Here is a 19,722-nt window from a genome sequence, read left to right on the forward strand (position 1 = left end):
TAAGAAAGATGTTATCTATCTGACAAGAATAGAAAGTACATTATGTTCATTATTGCTAGAACTTCTTTTCCCTTCTTCCCTGTACTCTAGAACTCCCTCCGTGTGTGTCCATGTCTGTATGTGTCTATATTTGCATGTTTCAGTATATACATGTGTCTGTGTGTGCGCGCGTGCACGTGTGCACGCTCTTGTGGAGGCCAGAGGAGAATAACAGGTGTCATCCATGGCTCTTTTAAGCAGAATCTCTCAGGGGCCCGGAGATCATCACACAGGCTAGTCTGGCTGGCTGTCCAGCTCACTTACCTCCACTTCTCTAGTACTGAGACTACACTCAAGGACTTCATGGACACTTCATTGGTTTTTGACATGGGCACTGAGAAGTGAACTCAGGTCCTCAGGTTTGCAAGACAAGCACTCTACCAGCCAAGCTATCTCTCCAGCACTTGACTTTCTTTTCTTATGCTGGATATGTCAAAATTATAGGTATTTACCTTTGGTGTTGCTTTTGTCCACAGATGCTGACGTTTCACAGACACACACACACACATCCGGTCATTCCTAACATCACCTGGATGGATGCTGGGTGAACTTCTGGTGGTGGCTTGTATTGTTCTTTGGTTATTAGTGCCTCCCTCGGGAAACCAGTCAGTATATTTAAGAAAGAAGTTACTTGTGTCGCCAAGGATGCACAAATGAAAAGCAGTGAAGTTGAGTCCCAAAAGTCATCTTGAACTGACAGGTGCTTACAGCACCTCTGAACAAAGACACTTGTTTTGGGATTTGTGGTATGAACTGCTATTCTGAAATTCGGGTTACTGTTTATTTATTGCTGTGTGGTCCCTAGTACGCATACAGTACTCTTACAGGAACTCTGCGGTGCCTGATGTGTGGCTCTTAAGATAGGCATGAGGGTCTAGCTTTGTTCACAGTTGTATTCTTAGAGTCTGGCACAGAGAGGGCTCATGCATGACTTTATGAAGGGAATTGGATACCTGCACTCCTCTTGAGTGCCCTTCTCCAGCTCAACCATCATTCTGAAGGCCCTGGCCTTGCCAGTTTCTTCATTGTCTCCACCACTAACCATTTTGCCCATTTATTTATTCATTATTCGTTTTACATTTGTTCCAAGCTCATCTCCTAGGATCCTTGAGTTTTACTCCCTAGTCTCATCTAGCCCACCTCCTCTCCTCACCCCGCCCCAGACATGCCCCCTTCTGTCCCACCCCCCTCTCAGGCCAATCGCAGCCAACAGGCCGGGCGGGACCGGGGCCGAGGCGGGGCTTCGATCTCAGTACCCCAGGCGGCGCCCCCGGCTCCGGAAACGCGCTGCTGGGCTACAGGGCTCCGCCAGGCGCAGGCGGCTCCGTGGCGCTTCCTGCCACGCCGGGCCTGCTTACACCGCGCCGCTCTTCTTCTGTGAGGGCACAGAGTCAGGCGCCGTGGGCCGGGTGAGCGTACGGACTGTGGGAGGGATGTGCAGCTCGAGTGATCTTGAGATTGTGCGCGTGAGCAAGGATATGTGGCCGAGAGAGCTTGTGGGGCGGCAGGAGGCTGTGCTGGGAGGCCTGTGTGAGTGCGTGGACCTCGAGAGAATTTACGGGGAAGGGGGCGTTTTGTAGAAAGGCATGTTGCTGGGCCTTGGAGCAAACCAGGGGTCAAAAGGGAAAGGTCTCTAGTGGTGGGTGGGCATGGCGAGGCCCTGAGGCCTTCTCATGCAGGGCTGCGGGCAACAGTCCAAGGCGGGAATCGCGGATGTGTTGAGGCCTGTGTTGCTCTTTGGAGGATGCTAAGGACTGGGAACAGGTCAGGAGCTGGGGATGGACTCACACACACAGCCCCCAGTGACACGGAGGCCTTAGGGCTACCATAAGGGCTGAAGGGACTTTCCCCCTAGTATGGGGGAGGGGTTGGACCTCTGGGGCCCTGAAGAAGGTTCTGGCTTGGGGGTGGGGGAAGGGGATCTACCTTTCCATTTGAGCAGTGACTGCACGGGAGCAGGGAGCAGGGAGCAGGTACCGTTTCTTAGGGCAGAAATTTGGGAGTGCAGAAGGGAATTCTTGCCAGATGAAGAGGCATTCTACCATGGCCCTCCTGGGAACCACATTTTCTGGCACCACTCCATTGCCCCCTTCTAAACTCCTTTGCTGGTTCCTCCAGTCTATATTTGGGTGATTAATTACATGTCTTTTTTACACACATGCATACTCCCACTTGCCTGCTGCCCAAAGCCCATGGTCCTTTTCAGTGTCCCCACCCCCATTCCTGGCTCTCTTCCCAGAGGGCTCACCCTTTGCCAGCTGACACCCTCTAGCCAGCCTTGGACTCAGAGGCAGGCAGCCCTCTCCAGTCTCCTTGGTCAGTGGAACATTTCCTCTTAAACCTCAATCTCTACATTTTCCTTTAGGAGAAAATTTCAGATGGGACTAGTGGAATAGTACCTCTCCTGGGTAGGACTACGTACCTTACCTCTTCTCCCATTGGACTTTGCTATAGAAACAACATTCACAGTGTCTGACACAGTCTGTCCATTGCCCTAAAGTGGTCTTGAATCTGTATTTAGAATGCCATAGAGCAGTGATTTCTAGCCTTCTGTTGATGACAGACACCTTGGAAAAATCGGCTAAATAGTTTTGAGTTCTCTTGTCAGAAGTCTGACAACCAGCATAGCCTCAGAAGGAAGTTCCTGAGTAGGAAAGCTGTCTGATATGAGGTGTGGGGGAACATCCAAATTCTAAACAGGTCCAATGTCTGCATGTTGAAAGAGAGCAGTTCTGTAACAGGTACCCAGACCTGTGGTTCTACCACTAGAATTTTCACTGAATCATTAGCTCGGTTTCTAACAGTGATCCAGCCCTTCTATAACTATCTGAGCCCTTTAGATGGCTCAGGGCAGCTTCATAGCATCTCACCATACTCTCAGTTTAGAATCTTTTATATCCAGATGGTGTACCTCCATGATTCTATACTTAAATTTTATTTTGATTTTTAGAAAGATGTCACTGTGTATTGGAGAAATGGGAACATAAACCTTTCCTCAATTAAACATAACAAACAATATAAAATCCCCTTCTGGTCTACTTTCTGGCTTTTTATAGAATGAAATAAAGAGGGAAACTTCAACAGAGATAGGTGCCCAGGCAAAACTGAGAAAACAGATGCCTTCCCACCCACACATACAGAAAAAAAATGCACACTGACACAAATATTCCAAGAGAAACAGACTTTCCTGGTAAGACAGTCATCCCTTTTGGTCTTTTAGGATTCTACACTTTTGAGTAGTAGCCAGATTTCACAGTACAAGATGGGCCCATGGGCCTCTTGCTCACCTTTTGGTATGCCAGGTTCATTTGGGAACATAAAGAGCAGGTACACCTGTGTTCCCAGGGTCATCTCAGTATATGTACCCTTGACTTACTAAGGCATATCCAGACCTTGGAAGTACCATTTTAATTACACAGCTTGTCTTGCCCTTGATTCTCAGGATTCAACTCAGTATGAGCAGGACAGGTTCCTGGAAGGTACACGTATGAGCTGCTTCTGTTCACCCAACTTATTTCAATCCAACAGGTTAGAAATTCTCCACAGGACTAATCTCTTGGAACTGTTCTAAACGAGATGAGTCATCCCTGTGTGTCATTTTTAGGTAAGTCTGAGTGTTTATAGCCTGTCTGAAGGTGGTAAATCTGCTGTGCTGCTGGAAGGCCCATGTGTGGGGTACAAGATAGTGAAGAAGTATTTGAGTTCTGGAAGTTCATGTATGCTAATGTTGCTGAACTACCTGCCCAGAAACAGTTCTGACAATTTTAGGACAAGATCCCTTTTGAGAGTTTGTAAACTTGAAGCACATTTACTCTGGCACTAAAGGGGACTGAACAGCACTATCTTTGTGATCTGTTGCAGTTTGGTTTTCTGTTGGTATGATAAAACACCCTGAGCAAAATCAAGTAAGGGAGAAATGGGTTTATGTGCTTAACTCTTCGCAGTCATAATCCATCATTGAGGTAAGCCAGGGCAAGAAGCATGGAGGAGCACTGCTTACAGACTTGCTCTCTGGTTCACTGCTTAGCCCTCGTGCTAAAGATGGTCTCCAACATCAACCATCAACTAAGAAAATGTCTCTTCAACATAGCCACAGGACATTTTTATTGAGACCATTCTTCAATTAATGATCCTCTTCTTAGGTGACTCTAGGTTTGTGTCAAGTTGATGATAAAACCTAAACGAGTGCATGTCCTGAAGATATTCCTACTGCACATTCTCATTTCAATACTTGAGGCAATCTAGGTGTTTGAAGCACCCGTAGAAGCTTCTGGAAACTTCCAGATGAGTCTTATTTGAGTGGTATTGCTATCTCTTCCTCCCCTGCTGCCGCAGAAAGATAATGCCCATCTAAGGAAGTACAAAGGACACCAAATTATTTCCTATTTTTATGGTATAGGTTATTTTATGTCTGTTGAATTCAGCTCTCAATTTCTGTTCTTTCAGGGAAAAAATAAAATACTGGGTTTCTTAGTGTTTATTATTCCATGAAGTAAATTCAAATAAGTTGCTCAGTTTGAACTCTATTGTGACTGGATACCATATTTTATTTATATGTTGATGGAGATAGGATGATTCTACAACTAGTATTGCAGGAAACACGTGTGAGAAGTCTCAATAACTATATGTTAATTCATTTAAAAAGTTACATATTGTTCTGAAGCAGGAAGATTTGCTCAACACATGAGCTCTGGTGTTTTAAAATTCATACTTACCCAGTCTTGCAATTGACACGACTGCTGCACATGTATTCTAACAGCAGATGTTTATTAAACAGCTGCAACATATGTGAACTTGGCAAGGCCCAATATGAAATTCACAGTTAACCCTGATGAAGCCTTTGTGCTCTGGGAATGGATACTCTGAGCCTTTGTTTTCCATATAAAGAAAGACCATTGTTTGCCTTAAAAGTTGAAGGTTTGTTTTCCTGCAATGGTCTGGTTCTCTTAGCTTTCTTTCTCAGTTAGCGGTAGTAGTATACTGTGGGAAAATCTTTAGGATTCAGGCTATGCTTTTCTGTCCTAAATGAAAGTGACTTATGTTCAAGATTACATTACAGTCTGTGTCCTTTGGGTGCACTACAATGACTTTCATGTTCTGTATGGAATTGCTTTGACTTTCATTTCCAAAGATCCACTTCACCTGCAATTGGCACTATTGTCATAGCATCCAGCTTCTTTTCTAGGTTAATTCCACCATTTTAAAGTAGAATAATTGTACAACACAGAGGTTAAGTGATCCAATTGTCTTCAGGATCGATGGTAGTTTTATTTTTAACCACAGTGGGATTCATGTGTAGTAACATTTTGAATGATTTTCCTATACTTAGCTAATTGGGCAGAGTTTCCTTTGTGAAAACAGGACCTACTTTTTCCCCTCTTCTTTTCATGAGTACCTTCTAAATTGTCTGTGTATTCAAGGGCTCTGTTACTGTGGGTGGCCATCACGTAGCCAGCAGGACCTAAAGTGCTCTCAAGCCAAATCCCTGGGGTGAACTAGTATAGGAAAGGCCACTCCTATTGCTCAATAGGAAGGATAATTATCAAGTCTTTGGGGATTGTAGTTTCAGTACTTTTAACAGTTAATCATCCCAATTAAGAAAAAACACTTCAGTGGGATTTGTTCCATTAAAGGTGGATGATATGGAAGACCTCTGTGCACACATGCATGCGTGCGTGCGTGTGTGTGTGTGTGTGTGTGTGTGTGTGTGTGTGTGTGCGCGTGCGTGTGTGTAAGAGACAGGAAAATATGCATGTATTTATGTAGTGATGCTCTGAAATGGCATGTTGATGGTATGATGTAAAGGTAGCTTCCAAACATATGTCCATTCCATGAAGCCTACACAGTGGCCACTATCTTTTGGTTCTGGCCTGGATACTGGGGATCGTACATTATTTTATAGAAAACAGTGGTGATAACAACCAGTTCTAATTGTGATAGTGACATGTGACAAGCAACTCCAAGTGTTCATCCCGTGTGCTCCATAAAAGGAAACTTGCTCCATTCAACACACCACCTGCTTACACTAATCAGTTGTTCCACACTACATCATGTCCTATATGGTACCAGTATCTGCTACATACATACATAGGGGTAACCTGTGGAAAGAAGGTCCTATCCTGTTGGATCAGATTTTTTCTGAGAAAAGCAACTTCAAAAGAGAATTTTTCATTAGTTTGGATTAAACTGCCAGGGCTGGAGAATAAAGGTTGTAAGGAAGTGACATTTGAGTTTACGCCAGAATTATTAGAAGGAACCTCCTGCAATAAGAGATAATGTTCTTGGCAGGTCTATGGGCTTTGAGGGCCATAGCCTTGGCATCTTATATCTGCATGAAGGTCGGTGTGTTGGGGTGATTGATAGAAGTAGGCTATACAATTATGTGTAGGCAAGAAAAGGCTTATAATAGACCATCTTTTTCCAGAAGTGTATATGTGATGTGATGTCTCTCTCTCTCCATCTCATTCGGTAAAATCAATGTCAATTGGAAGTGAATTGTTTTAAAAACAAAATCATGTAATAAGTTTATGACCAGTTCATTGTGTTTGTATAGGAAGCCAAAATCAAACTAGGCATTGAATGCCTAGCAAGAAGCATTAAGCCAGAGGAGCCCTGCTTTGTCCACTGAATAACTGGAGATGACCTCACACATTTGGAGAAGAAGCCCTTTTGCTAAACAATTAGCTAAAAATGGGTAGAAGGGCTTTCCAGGACTTTAGAGTCACATTAAACCTTCTATCCATACCTTCAAGAAATCTGTACTTAGACTTTCTGGTCACTCCTCTTCACAGACTGCCTATAGATTACCATTGATCCTTTCTCTTTGTCTATTTTTCCCATATGGGTATGCCAAGAAATACTGGTCATTTTATCTGACCTCAAGAGCCATTCTCCTGCCATTTCCTTGGTCTCAGCCCTGTTCTCTGGCATGCTAAGCATCTGTCTGATCACAGGTTTGCCTACCAAAGTTATCTAAAATTGGCACCTTTTTTGAAACTAGTGAAATTCAGCTTGGTGTCTAAAAATGAATTTAAAAAAAGTAGTCCTTTTCAGATCTTGTCTCTTTCCTTGTGTCTCACAAGCGTTGAATTAGTATATTTATTCTAGCTACTGGTCACTCTCAGCATTTTCCTTCTTTCTATGAAAATGTAACTATATGTGTATATATTTTCTCCTCTCTTATTCCCCTCTTTGAATTTTCAATCAAATATTACCCCTACCTGTTTCTTCTGAAAAAAAAATTGCAATTTTTTTTTCTTTTCTTTTTTTCGGAGCTGGGGACTGAACCCAGGGCCTTGCGCTTGATAGGCAAGCGCTCTACCACTGAGCTAAATCCCCAACCCCAAAAATTTGCAATTTTGTAATCTGCTGAAATGTTATCTTAGTCTGGCCACCTATTGTTTTTTTATGCTGAAACCTTCAAGGTTTTCTCTTGCATTGAGTTCTAGGACCTTGCACTAGAAACTTGAGAACTGTGACCCACCTTGGTCACTCACCCTGCATATACTTTTTCAGTATATTGGTTACAGTATACTATTTTCTGTGTTTTTACTTTTAAAATGTCTGTATCCTTAGCACTGTTTTTAGACAGTACATAGTCTTCTGTTTTTTTTTAAATATTTTATTTATTATATATTATGATTACACTGTCACTATCTTCAGACACACCAGAAGAGGGCATCAGATCCCATTACAGATGGTTGTGAGCCACCATGTGGTTGCTGGGATTTGAACTCAGGACCTCTGGAAGAGCAGTCGGTGCTCTTAACCGCTGAGCCATCTCCACAGCCCATAGTCTTCTGTTTTAATACAATCTAACAGTCTCTACCTTCTGATTTGAAAGTACTCGGTCCATTATATTTACTGTAAGTATTTGTATGATAGAGTTTAAATTTGCCATCCTACTATTTATTTCCATTTGTCCCATATCTTCTTTTCCCCTTTTCTTCTTTTGGAATATTAGCATTCAGCACAGTCTTGGGGAGCTTGATTAAAAACACATGTTCATATGTTTAGCTACTGCTTATTCTTGAAATGCTCACCTAAATTTTCAAAAAAATTGAAATGCAGAAGTTGAAAGTGTCATGTCTCTTTATGTAACTCTAAGTCCTTCCATCTGAATGTTAACTTTGGTATAATTTATGGGTAAGTTGTCTAAATGCCAGCGTTTGTCCAAAATATTCATCTATCCTTCATTTTTGAATGTTCATTTATTCTCCATTTTTGATACATTTTTTTCTGACTACAGAATTCTTGGTTGACAGTCTTTTATTACAATAGTTAATTATTTTCTTTCTTTCCCAACATTTCTTCCCTCCAGCTACTTTTAAGATATTCCTCTTATCATTTTCAGAAATTTATGTTAGCTTTTTTTCTGGTTTTGTTTTAGATAGCTTCTATTGCTATATCTTCATGTTTCCACTATTTCTTGTAGTATCTAATTGTACCCCGTGAAATTTTATTCTTATATATATTTAATCTACAGAAGTTCCATTTGGTTCTTTTCATATCCTATTTTTGCCTTGTATCCCCATTTTTCCTTCAGTAATGGACCATAGTTAAATAATCCATTTTCCTTATCTATAAGTTATATTACTCATTTCTGGATGCTCCTGTTGGCAGCTAATTCTCTTTGCTGTAAGTCACATTTTTTGTATTTCTTGGTAGTTCAATAATTTTTTATTGGAAAGTAGATCTCATAATGATTATATTCTTGAGTGTCTAGACTTTGAGGGTTATGAGTAGTTATTTATAGGTCAGTTTAATGTCCTTGAAACCTATAATTAAAATATTATAAGGCAGATCTTTTGTAGTTTGGGCTTTAAGAATAGGCCATTATTCCTAACCATGTTCCTTCTGTGTTGGCTTCTGAATGTTCTGGGAGAAACATAGGATTGTATGTGAGTTGATCAGACCTTGAACATCTCCTTAACCTCTATGTGTCCTAAGAACTGTTCAGCTTACAGTTCTTAGGCATTTCGCTCAATATTTGCAGTCAGAAAAGATTCAAGGGAAACCTTATGCATCTCTTTTTCACTTCTTTTTCCTACAAGGCACTATGCTTTCTGAAACCTGGTCTTCCAGCCCATCTGGTCTGCCACCCAGAATGCTAGCCTTAGAAGCTTCTGATGAGGTTGCTAAGCTCTGTGTGGTTTCATCCTTCCTACACACTCAATCTGGAGGACATTACCTCCAGGTAGAACACTGAATAGTTAATAGAACTCACCTCATTTATTTATCTGCGGGTCTTGATCCTGTGCTCCCAATGTCCTAGTATTAAAAACTTATTGAGCACAGCTTTGCAACTTGTTTGCAGATATTAAATCTGTTCCTTGTTACTCCATCATGGCCATACATAGGAATTTCCATTCACCCCTTCTAAGATAACATATTTAAGTCTTTCTGGAGTCCCAGGTTTTTTGTAGTCCTTGAGCCAGTACTAAAATGTTTCCTTTTCCCTTAATTGTGAGTTGAATTGAGTTGACATCAGAACATGAACTATGTGGCTCTTTCTTTGAACTCACTGAAGTGGGAGGCCTATAATGCACAGACGTCTGTGGTAAGATCTTACAATAGCTCACAGACTTTGCAATATGGAGGGAAAGGTAACACATTCACACACACTCGCTTGAGATCTTTTCTTTATCATTACAGTATTTAAAGAGCTTTTCTTAGAAGTATTTTTCTCCAGCTGTTTTTCCAACCTTCCATTTTGTTGAAGAACATTCAAGAGGGTTGTTCCTCATGGTATTCACCCAATGACTCAGTGTTATATCAGTGTGTGCTTTTAAAGGCTCTACCACTGGTGTAAGAAGTCCAGGCTCCTGCTCCTTGTGACCTCTCCTCCTTTCAGTTGCCCCATCAGTTTTAGGTATCCAAAAAAAGATACCTCATTTCTGAGTTATTTTCTCTGCTACTCTCTTTAGTGTGCTTCCTCCCTCTGTAGTATGAATATTGACCTCATCCAGGCTTACTTTAAGGGAACCCTATAGTCAACCAGTCTCTTGCAGCTATTCTTCCTGCCAGCAGCTTTCTGTAGCTGTCTTCAACTGTGCCTGGACTAGCATTTGTTTGTCTTATCTTGCCTCCTTCTGGTCTGCCTATATTAATTCTTTTCCAGTCTATTTTCCTACTGTTTCAGATATGTTTTCTCAGGCATACTTATGCGCTGCCTTGTCATTCAGTCAGCCTGAGAGAGAAGACTGCAAGATTTTTAAAGCTAGGAAAATCACTAATGTCATCCCAGGGAACCAAAAAACAGGGCTGTTGTCACTCACAGCTTTTTTCACTTTCCTTAGCTCCGCCTGCTCCCCAAGGTCTTGCCCTTCCCCAAGACGGAACCCCAGGAAACCAGGTCCTGGCAGTCCCTCTTGAGATGCCGGAGGCCCAGGTGAGCTGTGCTTTCCTCTTGCCTTGCTTGAGATTTTGTCACTGCTCCCTGATTTTGGCCTCAGCCTCTGCCTCTTCCCCAGCATGACATGCAACAGGGTATGAACCCTGCCACTGCCTTCCTTCCTGTCCTCTGCTTCTCTCCCACAGGCTGCCAAGGAATGAATCCCCAGTGTGCTTATGATACCCATTGTGTACATAAGAGAGCTGAGTCTGTGTCTTTTGGGAAGACAGTGGGAATCCCAGGGCCAGACAACCTAGCTCTCCTTTTTTGTGACCATGTTTTCTTTCTAGGACTCCATGAGATTGTGGCTAGATCTCCATATTAGCAACATAAACAGATGTGAATACTTCAGGGCCTAATATCTTACCCCTGGCATCACTAGTGCCACCCTACCTCATTACAGATTAGGTAAAAAGACTATCAATATGATTTCTTTCAGGATTTGGTGTCATTTGATATTGTACCGTGGCACCTTACAGAACAGGAGTGGCTGAGTCTAAGTCTGAGTCCGGAGCAGCAGGCACTGGCATATTCCCGGGCTGTGACCTCCATTGGTAAGGATGTCTCCAGAACTTCTCAGACTCACCACCTACTGAAAATGGATTTGCAGATACATGGCCACCCCTTATCACCTCACTTTTCCCTTCCTTATTGAGAACACTCAACAGCAGTTCCCAAACTCCTCATGGCATGGAAAGATCTCCATTCCAGCCTTTCACTTGAAAGAAATTAGAATAGTAGTCCGTTAAATGGCTGAGCATGAAAAGATGCTTGCCGCAGAACCTACTGACCTAATTTCAGTCCCCAGAACCCATAAGGTAGGAGGAGACAATCAATTTCTGCAAGTTGTGGAAGTCAGAGGACAACATGCTTACCCAGGCACACAATAAATAACTGTAAAAATAGAAGTTAGAGCAATCTTGTTATGATAATTTAGAGTACTTTTAAAATTTAATATATTGTATTTAGATTAAGATTATATCACACGGGGTTGGGGATTTAGCTCAGTGGTAGAGCGCTTGCCTAGGAAGCGCAAGGCCCTGGGTTCGGTCCCCAGCTCCGAAAAAAAGAACCAAAAAAAAAAAAAAAGATTATATCACACATTAAATTGATCAGAATAGATGCTACATTTGATTTCAACCAAAAGGTTGAGACAACATATCAGTTTTATCAATATATACACATATATATATATATATGTGTGTGTGTGTATGAATTTATATTATATTATGGCCAGTTGATTAGGGCTCGTTGTTGAGAATTATTTATCTATCACATGTTTGCATGGGGTAGGGAGTTTTTAGAAGGAGGAACTGTTGAGAGTTGTAGAGCTTTGGAAAGAGTATGATGTTCAGTGGGCAATGGGATACATTCATCTGGCCAAGATGCTACCTACCATGTTTCCGGAGCTTCTGCTAAGAGGACCCAGAGCCTGCTTCCTACGTTCCCCAGAAGGAGTTTGCCCTTGAGAAGTACATTTGAATTACATATATGACTTATATAATACAGTAATAGACAGCTCTTCCCCGTTCCTCCATAGTGACATCATCAGTGGCTGCCTTCTTCTTCTTCCTAACAGGAGTTCCTGTTGTGAATCCGGCTTTGGTATCTCACCTGTCACAAGGACAACTTCTGTTGGTATCAGATCCATCCCTCAGCACAGATCACAATAAGCACCCTGGTGAGCATAAAGGAAACAGGAGGAAATTTGGGAGAGGATTAAAGGCAGCTGCTGAGCTCTTAGTTTTGAAATTAGACTCAGGACTCTCTCACCTTTCTCCTGTGTTTGCCTCTGATGGCTTCAAGGTCTTTCCTGGTGCTCAGCAGTTGGGGGGAGAGGGGATTATTTTCCTGGGCCCTCTCTATACCGTTGTGTCTCATTTACACTTTACCATTGTAGAAAGCACCTCTGCGACTTCCCACCAGAAGATGGGTGAAGAAGCCCAGCTGCAAGAGATGGCATCCACGAGTTCCCCGAGGGCCAATGACCCCAGCTCTGAGGTCAAACAGAATGGGGACTCTGGGGGAAGGGGAGGGAGCCCACAAAATCTGCCCGTAGAACACCATTTTGCATGTAAAGAGTGTGGGGACACCTTCCGCCTTAAAGTGCTCCTTGTTCAGCACCAGAGGGTTCACAGTGAGGAGAAGGGCTGGGAGTGTGGCGATTGCAGGAAGGTCTTCAGGGGGGTGTCAGAATTTAATGAGCACAGGAAGAGCCACGCAGCTGTGGCCACTCAGCCCCGGCCTGGCCCCAGTTGGGCTCTGGAAGATGCCTTGGAAAAGAGGGAGCAAATGGAGAGGGAGGCGAAGCCCTTTGAGTGTGAGGAGTGCGGGAAAAGGTTTAAGAAGAACGCAGGCCTTAGTCAGCACCTGAGGGTGCACAGCAGAGAGAAGCCCTTTGATTGTGAGGAGTGTGGGCAGTCCTTCAAAGCCAACACCCACCTCTTTCGACATCAGAAGCTTCACACTTCGGAAAAGCCCTTTGCGTGCAAGGCGTGCAGCAGGGATTTCCTGGACCGCCAGGAACTTCTCAAGCACCAGCGGATGCACACGGGCCACCTGCCCTTCGACTGCGATGACTGCGGCAAGTCCTTCCGTGGTGTCAACGGCCTGGCAGAACACCAGCGCATCCACAGCGGCGCCAAACCCTACGGGTGTCCTCACTGCGGCAAGCTGTTCCGGAGGAGCTCAGAGCTCACCAAGCACCGGAGGATCCACACCGGTGAGAAGCCCTATGAGTGCAACCAGTGCGGCAAGGCCTTCCGCCAGAGCTCCAGCCTTCTAGAGCACACGCGCATCCACAGTGGTGAGCGGCCTTATGCGTGCGGCGACTGCAGCAAGGCTTTCCGAGGGCCTTCTGACCTCATCAAGCACAGGCGCATCCATAGCGGACTGAAACCCTATGAGTGCGACAAGTGTGGCAAGGCCTTCAGGAGGAGCTCAGGCCTGAGCCGCCACCGTCGGATCCACAGTGGGGCTAAACGCTGCGAGTGCAGTGAGTGTGGTCGAGTGTTCAAGAGGCGCTCAGCACTGCAGAAACACCAGCCCTCCCATCACGAGTAAACACTGCCGTGGGTCCCATAGCACGTGTCTGCAGAGGCTATGGCTCAGTCAAAGGAGATGAACAGTTTTGTAGCGCTTATCTACTTTATTGTGTGAGAGGTTGAAATGATTTATACTGCCACCAGCAATTTATAAATATCACTGATTCCCAGTACACCTATTGAGAATAACTTTTACCATTTGAACATATATTGGCTAGTTTTCCTGGCAGAAGGTATCATCAAGGTATTTCAGTCTTTACATCCAGAATGAGAAGAAAAGTCTGCTAATGGGGGTCTTGTATGGAGCTGGGAGGTCCTTTCCAAGCTCTGTCTCTAAGAGAAATGTAGCATTGTTCAATGGCATCAATATGAAAGGAAAATTGCCCCAAGATTTTGGCGTACTTGAATTTATAAAATTTTAGGGATGTAAATATAATGCTCAAATGCCATAATATTTAATTTATTAATTTAGCAATGCATATGCATTGTAAATCACATTTATGAAATAATATATTAATTTAGAAAATACTCCTTTTTCACTATCCTCCCTTTGTTTCTAAGTCTTGATGTGCATTTTTGACCTCACCAGCATGGGAACCTGTTTGAGTGATCTAAGCTATGGTAGCACTGTGACAATCCCTGGGTGAGGCTTTCACCAGAAGTCTCCTCCCAAGCCATAACAACATAATATTAGTACCATTCTTTGCGTGTTTTTGAATTATCACTCTACCTACAACATCACTATTTAAAGTGGTGATTTTTTCAGACATCACTCCTGGGTCATACTCCTAGTAAAACTTACTGGGCCGAAGATAAACTTTTTTTTTGCCTCATTTTGCTAAGACAATTCAGTCCAGTAATCCCTATGAATACCCAAAACAAACTTTGTCCTCACACAGTATCATTTTGTTCAAAAGACAGTAAGAGCACTCCTGAATGAAAGGGACATCTTCAGGACATAAAGGTAAAATGACACCTCTTCCTTGGAAGATCCTTACAGCACTTCCTCCGTTTGCAGCTTTGAAGTGGGGAGTAGTCACAATCCCTACCTCCTAAGGTTCTCCTAAGGAGTGTGCCTTTCCTACAAGGATGCTGCCTGCAAGGAGGTGTATGTACTCGGTTAAAGTCACTTGTTGGTGTCACACAGCTCATTAGCACCAGAAACTGGGGTGGACCCCTCAGGCCTCCTGACTGCTAGTCTTATCTTTTATGCATAGTATTTCTGTTTTCTTGCATGCAAATTATTCGTTCATCTCCTTTGACTAGTTATCAAGTTACCTTGGAAATACTGACTTTATATAGTAGTTCTTTCTATATCAATTGTGATTTTATTTTCTAATTTTTATTGCTTCTTTTTTTGTACCTTATTACATTTTTGTTGTGCAAGTTTTAGGTTTTTTTACGTATCCTTGAATTCTTTTTTGTCTGTTAACCTGTGATTTTAATTGCTTCAGTACTTAGATATGATAACCTTTTCTTGGAGAATTTATTTACAGAAGAAAAGTTAAATTGCCCGCCCATCAAGAAAGTGACCATACAAGGCGGGCAGGTTGGATGAGAGTGGGCCAGAGAGGCAGGCCCAAGCCACATCTAAGATGCAGACTCTCTGTGGGCAGCACTTGACTATACAACCTGGCCACTATGTCTGCCATACATTGCTCAGAGCGCTCTGTGATTGCTCATCAGTACAGCCCCAGCTACCAGCAGCAGGGCTCAGCTTCCCTAGACCAACAGAATGGTCCCAGTGTGGCAGCAGCTAGCCATCCTTCAAGCTCTCAGGAGCCTTGACTATTTTGGATTCAGTGACTGAGCAGCAGCTCCATGTAAGAAACATTTCAGACACAGAAGACTGACCTGACTGGTACTGTTATGTAACCTTCATTCTCCTCCAAACAAGTGACTCTGAAATGAGAATGATCAACTTTGTGGCTTCTGCTTTGGGCAACTAGATTGAGAAACTTGCCCATGTGTTCTGGCATCACTTCCTACTGTCACATCTAAGAAGGATGACATATAGGCCTGGAGAGAAATGGAGCTTTGTTCTTCCAGTAGCCTGCCTGCCATGCCACAAAAGCTGGTTGCACCAGGTCTGGTCTAGGACTTGGAGAAGCCATGCCCAAGAGGGCAATAAAACAAGATCAGAGAACAGGAAGCCACCTGACAGTTCATGTGGCACAGAAATTGAAACTGATCACACTGCAGTTGGGCCATTGCTTCCGGCAAGCCCCCTCAGAAGAAACAGCAGCTGAAGAAGGTGGCCACATCGGGGCTGTGGCCTGAGTTTCCAGTTGTGCCCTGAGGGATATTACAGGACCAGAAACTGTACCCTTCTGGCCCCCTAGTGAGGAGTGTTGGACTTTCTTTGGGGCACAGCCTGAAAGGGCTTCCAGCCCCATCCTGGGAAGCAAGATCTAACTGACAATGACCTCTATGATCTTGGTTAAAAGGGCCCCTCTAAAGCCCCAGGCCACCACAGTGGCCCTGTAGGCCTTCTCTATGCTGGAGAGAAGCCAACAACAGTTGCTATATAGCAACTCCTGTTGCTCTGTGGGCTCAGTTCTGGTGGTTTCTTGTGAGCCAGTCTGAACCCACTTCTTTCTCTAATTACTTTTCTCATTGTGAGCTGTTAGGACCTGCTTTGTACAGCTATTATTGGGTAAGAAATGTTGACATCCACAAGGGGGCAAATCTTGGCACCTTTACCTTGAAAGAATGCCATTTCTTGCTCAGTCACTCATCATTTGTCAAGGTTGACAAAAGATATTATTGAAGTCTAGAGTAACACTAACTTGGCAGGTAGCAGAGAGTAGTCACTGCCCAGCTAGGGCAGGACGTCTCTTCCTACCCCTTCCTACCCTCTTCTACTCTTTTCTAGTTTGGATTCTGTAATTTTTTTCTCTTGAACAAATCCTTTTTCAGAGTTAACACTAAAAATTGGTGTCTTTTCCATGATTGTTGTCAGATCAGCTTTTAAACGGTGTTGGCAGCGAAATCCCTACTCTCTCCAAATGCAGTCAGTGTTGTGGCTTTAACGTGTGGCCCATAGTTTGATCCTTTGCCTTGGGTAATGTAGGGGTGGATTTCCTTGGATCCTCTAGGTGTATGGTCTATGTCCAATGCAAACATTTCTTGCAGTGTGTGCTTGTCTATGCATTTGTGTATCTACCTCATTGTACTTTTCTTTCTAACCACATACATTCTTCTTGCAAGGGAGTGGAGAGCAGCTGGATTACATAAAATTCTGGCTCTCTATAGAGATCCATCCCTTTACCATATTAAGAAAGAAGTCCTCTGTGACTTTTATTCAAGTTTTTGAATACTTGCTGAAGTTTTTAAAAAGCAAATGTTTACCATTTTGCTGCTTATTATGATTAACTATATCAATTGGTTGTATCATGCCTACTCTTGGATTAATAGAATAATCCCACCAGATCACCAGAAAGACGTGTGAGCATCTTTCTCCCATGATACTGCATTCTATGTGCTTGATTTTGTGCTTGAAGTGGCATGACACCCGCCCTGCCTGTAGTTCTAGGCTGTGGCCTTGTTGTGTGCCACGTGACTTGCCACCTCACTTCTGGACCACATTAATTAAACCAACCCCAGACACCTGACCCAAAGGCAGCAACCAGCAGTCAGACCTAATTAGAGAAGGTAGACTTGGCCTTTTAGGACTGTGAAATGCAAAAGAGGAAACTGATGTCTGGTTGGTATTGGAGGCATGGAGGGATGCACAAGGTATTTCAAGGAGTTGCCCATGGAAGTAGAACCAAGGAGATCTACATGTTCTGCCCAGAGCTGCGTGGGCCCCACCATAACAGGCTTGGCTGTATCTTCCTGGATTGCTGGCAGCTGTCTTCATCAGTCTATGTGTGTCCCCAGCATAGACACCCCCTGCCATGCCGTTAGCCAACTTGAATGGGTCTGTACTTTTTTGAAATTTGTCAAGAGCCAATTGCATTTGACAGTTGGGCTGCTTCCTGAGAAGATTTGTATTGCTGGCTTTCCTCCCATTCTACCCATCCAAAATTCCTGGCCTAAATCCAGTTGATTGACATGAACACCTGTTTAAATGTGGTACTGTACTCTGTTCACTAAGATGGGTGTAAACCTATGCCTTTTAGTTTCTGGGTTTAACCCATGATCTTCTTTATGAGTGTAGTTCCTTTTCTGAACAGCATTTGACTCATAACATGAGCTCATTGTAGCCCATTCTATTCTGTTTTGGAAGTGTTTTACTATTTCCAGCAAACCCGCTAGATTAGGGGATTGATGACACCTCTATTCCTAGTGTACTTGCATTCTGTAGTTCACATTACATTGGTTTGAGTACTTAGTTTCAAAAATAGAAATGGTATATTTGAACATGATCCTCAGTGCTACTTGTGTATCTCTGAGAATAGTAGTTACATCCTGCCCCAGTTTGTATTGTTTTAGAGGCATTCTTGTTCTTCCCCAGTCTAATTCTCTTGTCTGTTTTATGGCACTCACTATAATTAGCCTTGCACTAGAGTTGTTTGTGGTTTTGACTTCTCCTCCCCTTTTTTCAGCCTTCCCCAACCTATTAGATTGTGAGCTCTTAGAAGACAGGGGTGGCCCTTCATGTCTAATCCCCTACCAAATCTAGCACAGTGCCTTGCATCTAGTAGATTTCAATAAATATATGTTAAATAGCCTAGGTCTTCCTTGACTCATTTTATCTGTGCTTCGTTTATCAACTCCTCCCATTGTCTTCACCATGGGATAGTTCCACATAGAAAATTGCCCTTCTGGTACTGAGCTCAGCTGCCAGCTTGATCTCTGCTAAGATTGGTGGTCTTTGCACTTACTGGACACCTGGAGGGGACAGGCAGCACTATGGTAGGGGGAGAGGGAGGTTTACCTGTAGCCAAGAAACTGTTTTCTCCATCTCTGATTGGCTCCCCACCTCTGAATCTGAGATGGAAGTCAAAGTCCAGATTTTGACTTGTCAGTTCGAGTCTGAGAATGAGGTGGCAAATGGCTTTGGGTACTTGAGAGTATGCCTACCTCTTAAGTCTGAGAAGAGACAGCAGTGGGAAGTCCTGTTGGCAGCCAGTGGCACCCTCTCTCTGATAAACGTTGCCTCAAAAATGAGATCGGATACAAATGTCTCAAATGCAAAGCCAGCTGCCCAGTTGGGGGAAGACAAACTCGAGGATGGGAGACCCAGTGGAAAACAATACTTTAGAAAAGAAGCATGACTCCCTAAGAAGTTGTTTCCTTAGATTCTTGCAAGGACTCAGGGATGCCTAATCATCTTTCCTCTAGGATCCCATCAGCACAGCCAGTGACTCTTAGTAAATTTACGTGAGCCTGGCATAACAGCTACCTGATTCTCTGCTTCCCAGTGCCTCTGCACTAAACCCAGCTTAGCTATTTCTGCTCGCAAGCCAGTTGTGAGAAATGAAACTGTCATTTTTGGGTTTGTGTATTACTAATAATTCCATCTATTTTTCCCTTAAGTGTTTACAAGCATGATTCTAGCAAGCTTAAGTGTGTATAAGTATGTCTAGCAACCCTGGACATGCAGTTGGGGAGGGAGGGAGTACACAGCCTAGAACTCTCTCTGTCTCTCTTTTTGTCCCCCCTCATCTTCCTCCCTCTCTCCCTCTCCTAGTGCCCCTTCCTTGATGAACCTAGTAGCTTCTCCATCTCCGACTTCTCCAGAGCAAAACAGAAGGCATCAGATGTAGCAAGGATATATGTTGTGGCTTTGTCTTTAGTGGAAGAGTCAAATACCCAAATATCTTGGAGATACCATGAGAAGTCTCAGCAGTTTCTGGTTGTCATTTTATGGGCTGGTGTAAACACTGTTCTCTTCCTTCTGTCCCAGGTTTCCATCACCTAGTCTACCTTGGCCTTCTTGGAGCTGGAGGCCCACCAAGCAAAGACAACTGGCTCATAGACAAAGTGGCTTCTGCTTTACTGTATAGTGTATTTTAGCTTCCTTTCCTCAGTGTCTCCTGGTCCATTTTCCTGAAGACTCTGAATCTGTGTCTCAGTCTATCCACCCCACATTTCCAGGTATACACTGGAAATGCATTTCCTTAAAATGCAAAGCCTCTAGTGTTGCATACATGTAATCTCAGCAGTCAAGAGGCAGAAGGATCTCAAGTTCAGGCTAGCCTGAACTCTAGAACAAGACCCTGTCTGAAAAACGAAGTACTAGTCACACAATAACATGAATCCAGACTTTTGAGGCAATATGTACCAGAACTATCCCCT

At 43.5% G+C, this 19,722-nt stretch overlaps 1 protein-coding gene and 1 pseudogene across 7 annotated transcripts; one reads left to right on the forward strand and one right to left on the reverse strand.

The window, feature by feature from the left end:
• Positions 1 to 1,291: 1,291 nt before the first annotated feature.
• Positions 1,292 to 18,151, forward strand: Zfp275 (zinc finger protein 275). 7 transcript variants are annotated; one of them, XM_039099527.2, is made up of 7 exons: positions 1,292 to 1,448; positions 3,568 to 3,643; positions 10,338 to 10,429; positions 10,872 to 10,986; positions 12,012 to 12,113; positions 12,333 to 12,433; positions 12,890 to 18,151. In XM_039099527.2, the coding sequence occupies exons 2-7, from the start codon at positions 3,616 to 3,618 to the stop codon at positions 13,493 to 13,495; spliced, it is 1,044 nt and encodes a 347-aa protein (XP_038955455.1). In that variant the 5' UTR covers positions 1,292 to 1,448; positions 3,568 to 3,615; the 3' UTR covers positions 13,496 to 18,151. The 7 variants fall into 7 exon arrangements, with proteins under 7 accessions (XP_038955455.1, XP_038955452.1, XP_038955454.1 ...); XM_039099524.2 differs by having other exon boundaries at positions 1,303 to 1,448; positions 3,482 to 3,643; positions 12,333 to 18,151; NM_001106343.1 differs by having other exon boundaries at positions 1,333 to 1,448; positions 12,333 to 18,036.
• LOC120099540 (U2 spliceosomal RNA) lies at positions 11,441 to 11,592 on the reverse strand (annotated as a pseudogene).
• Positions 18,152 to 19,722: the final 1,571 nt, after the last annotated feature.

This window comes from Rattus norvegicus, chromosome X, assembly GCF_036323735.1.
Source record: "Rattus norvegicus strain BN/NHsdMcwi chromosome X, GRCr8, whole genome shotgun sequence".
NCBI classification, from domain to species: domain Eukaryota; kingdom Metazoa; phylum Chordata; class Mammalia; order Rodentia; family Muridae; genus Rattus; species Rattus norvegicus.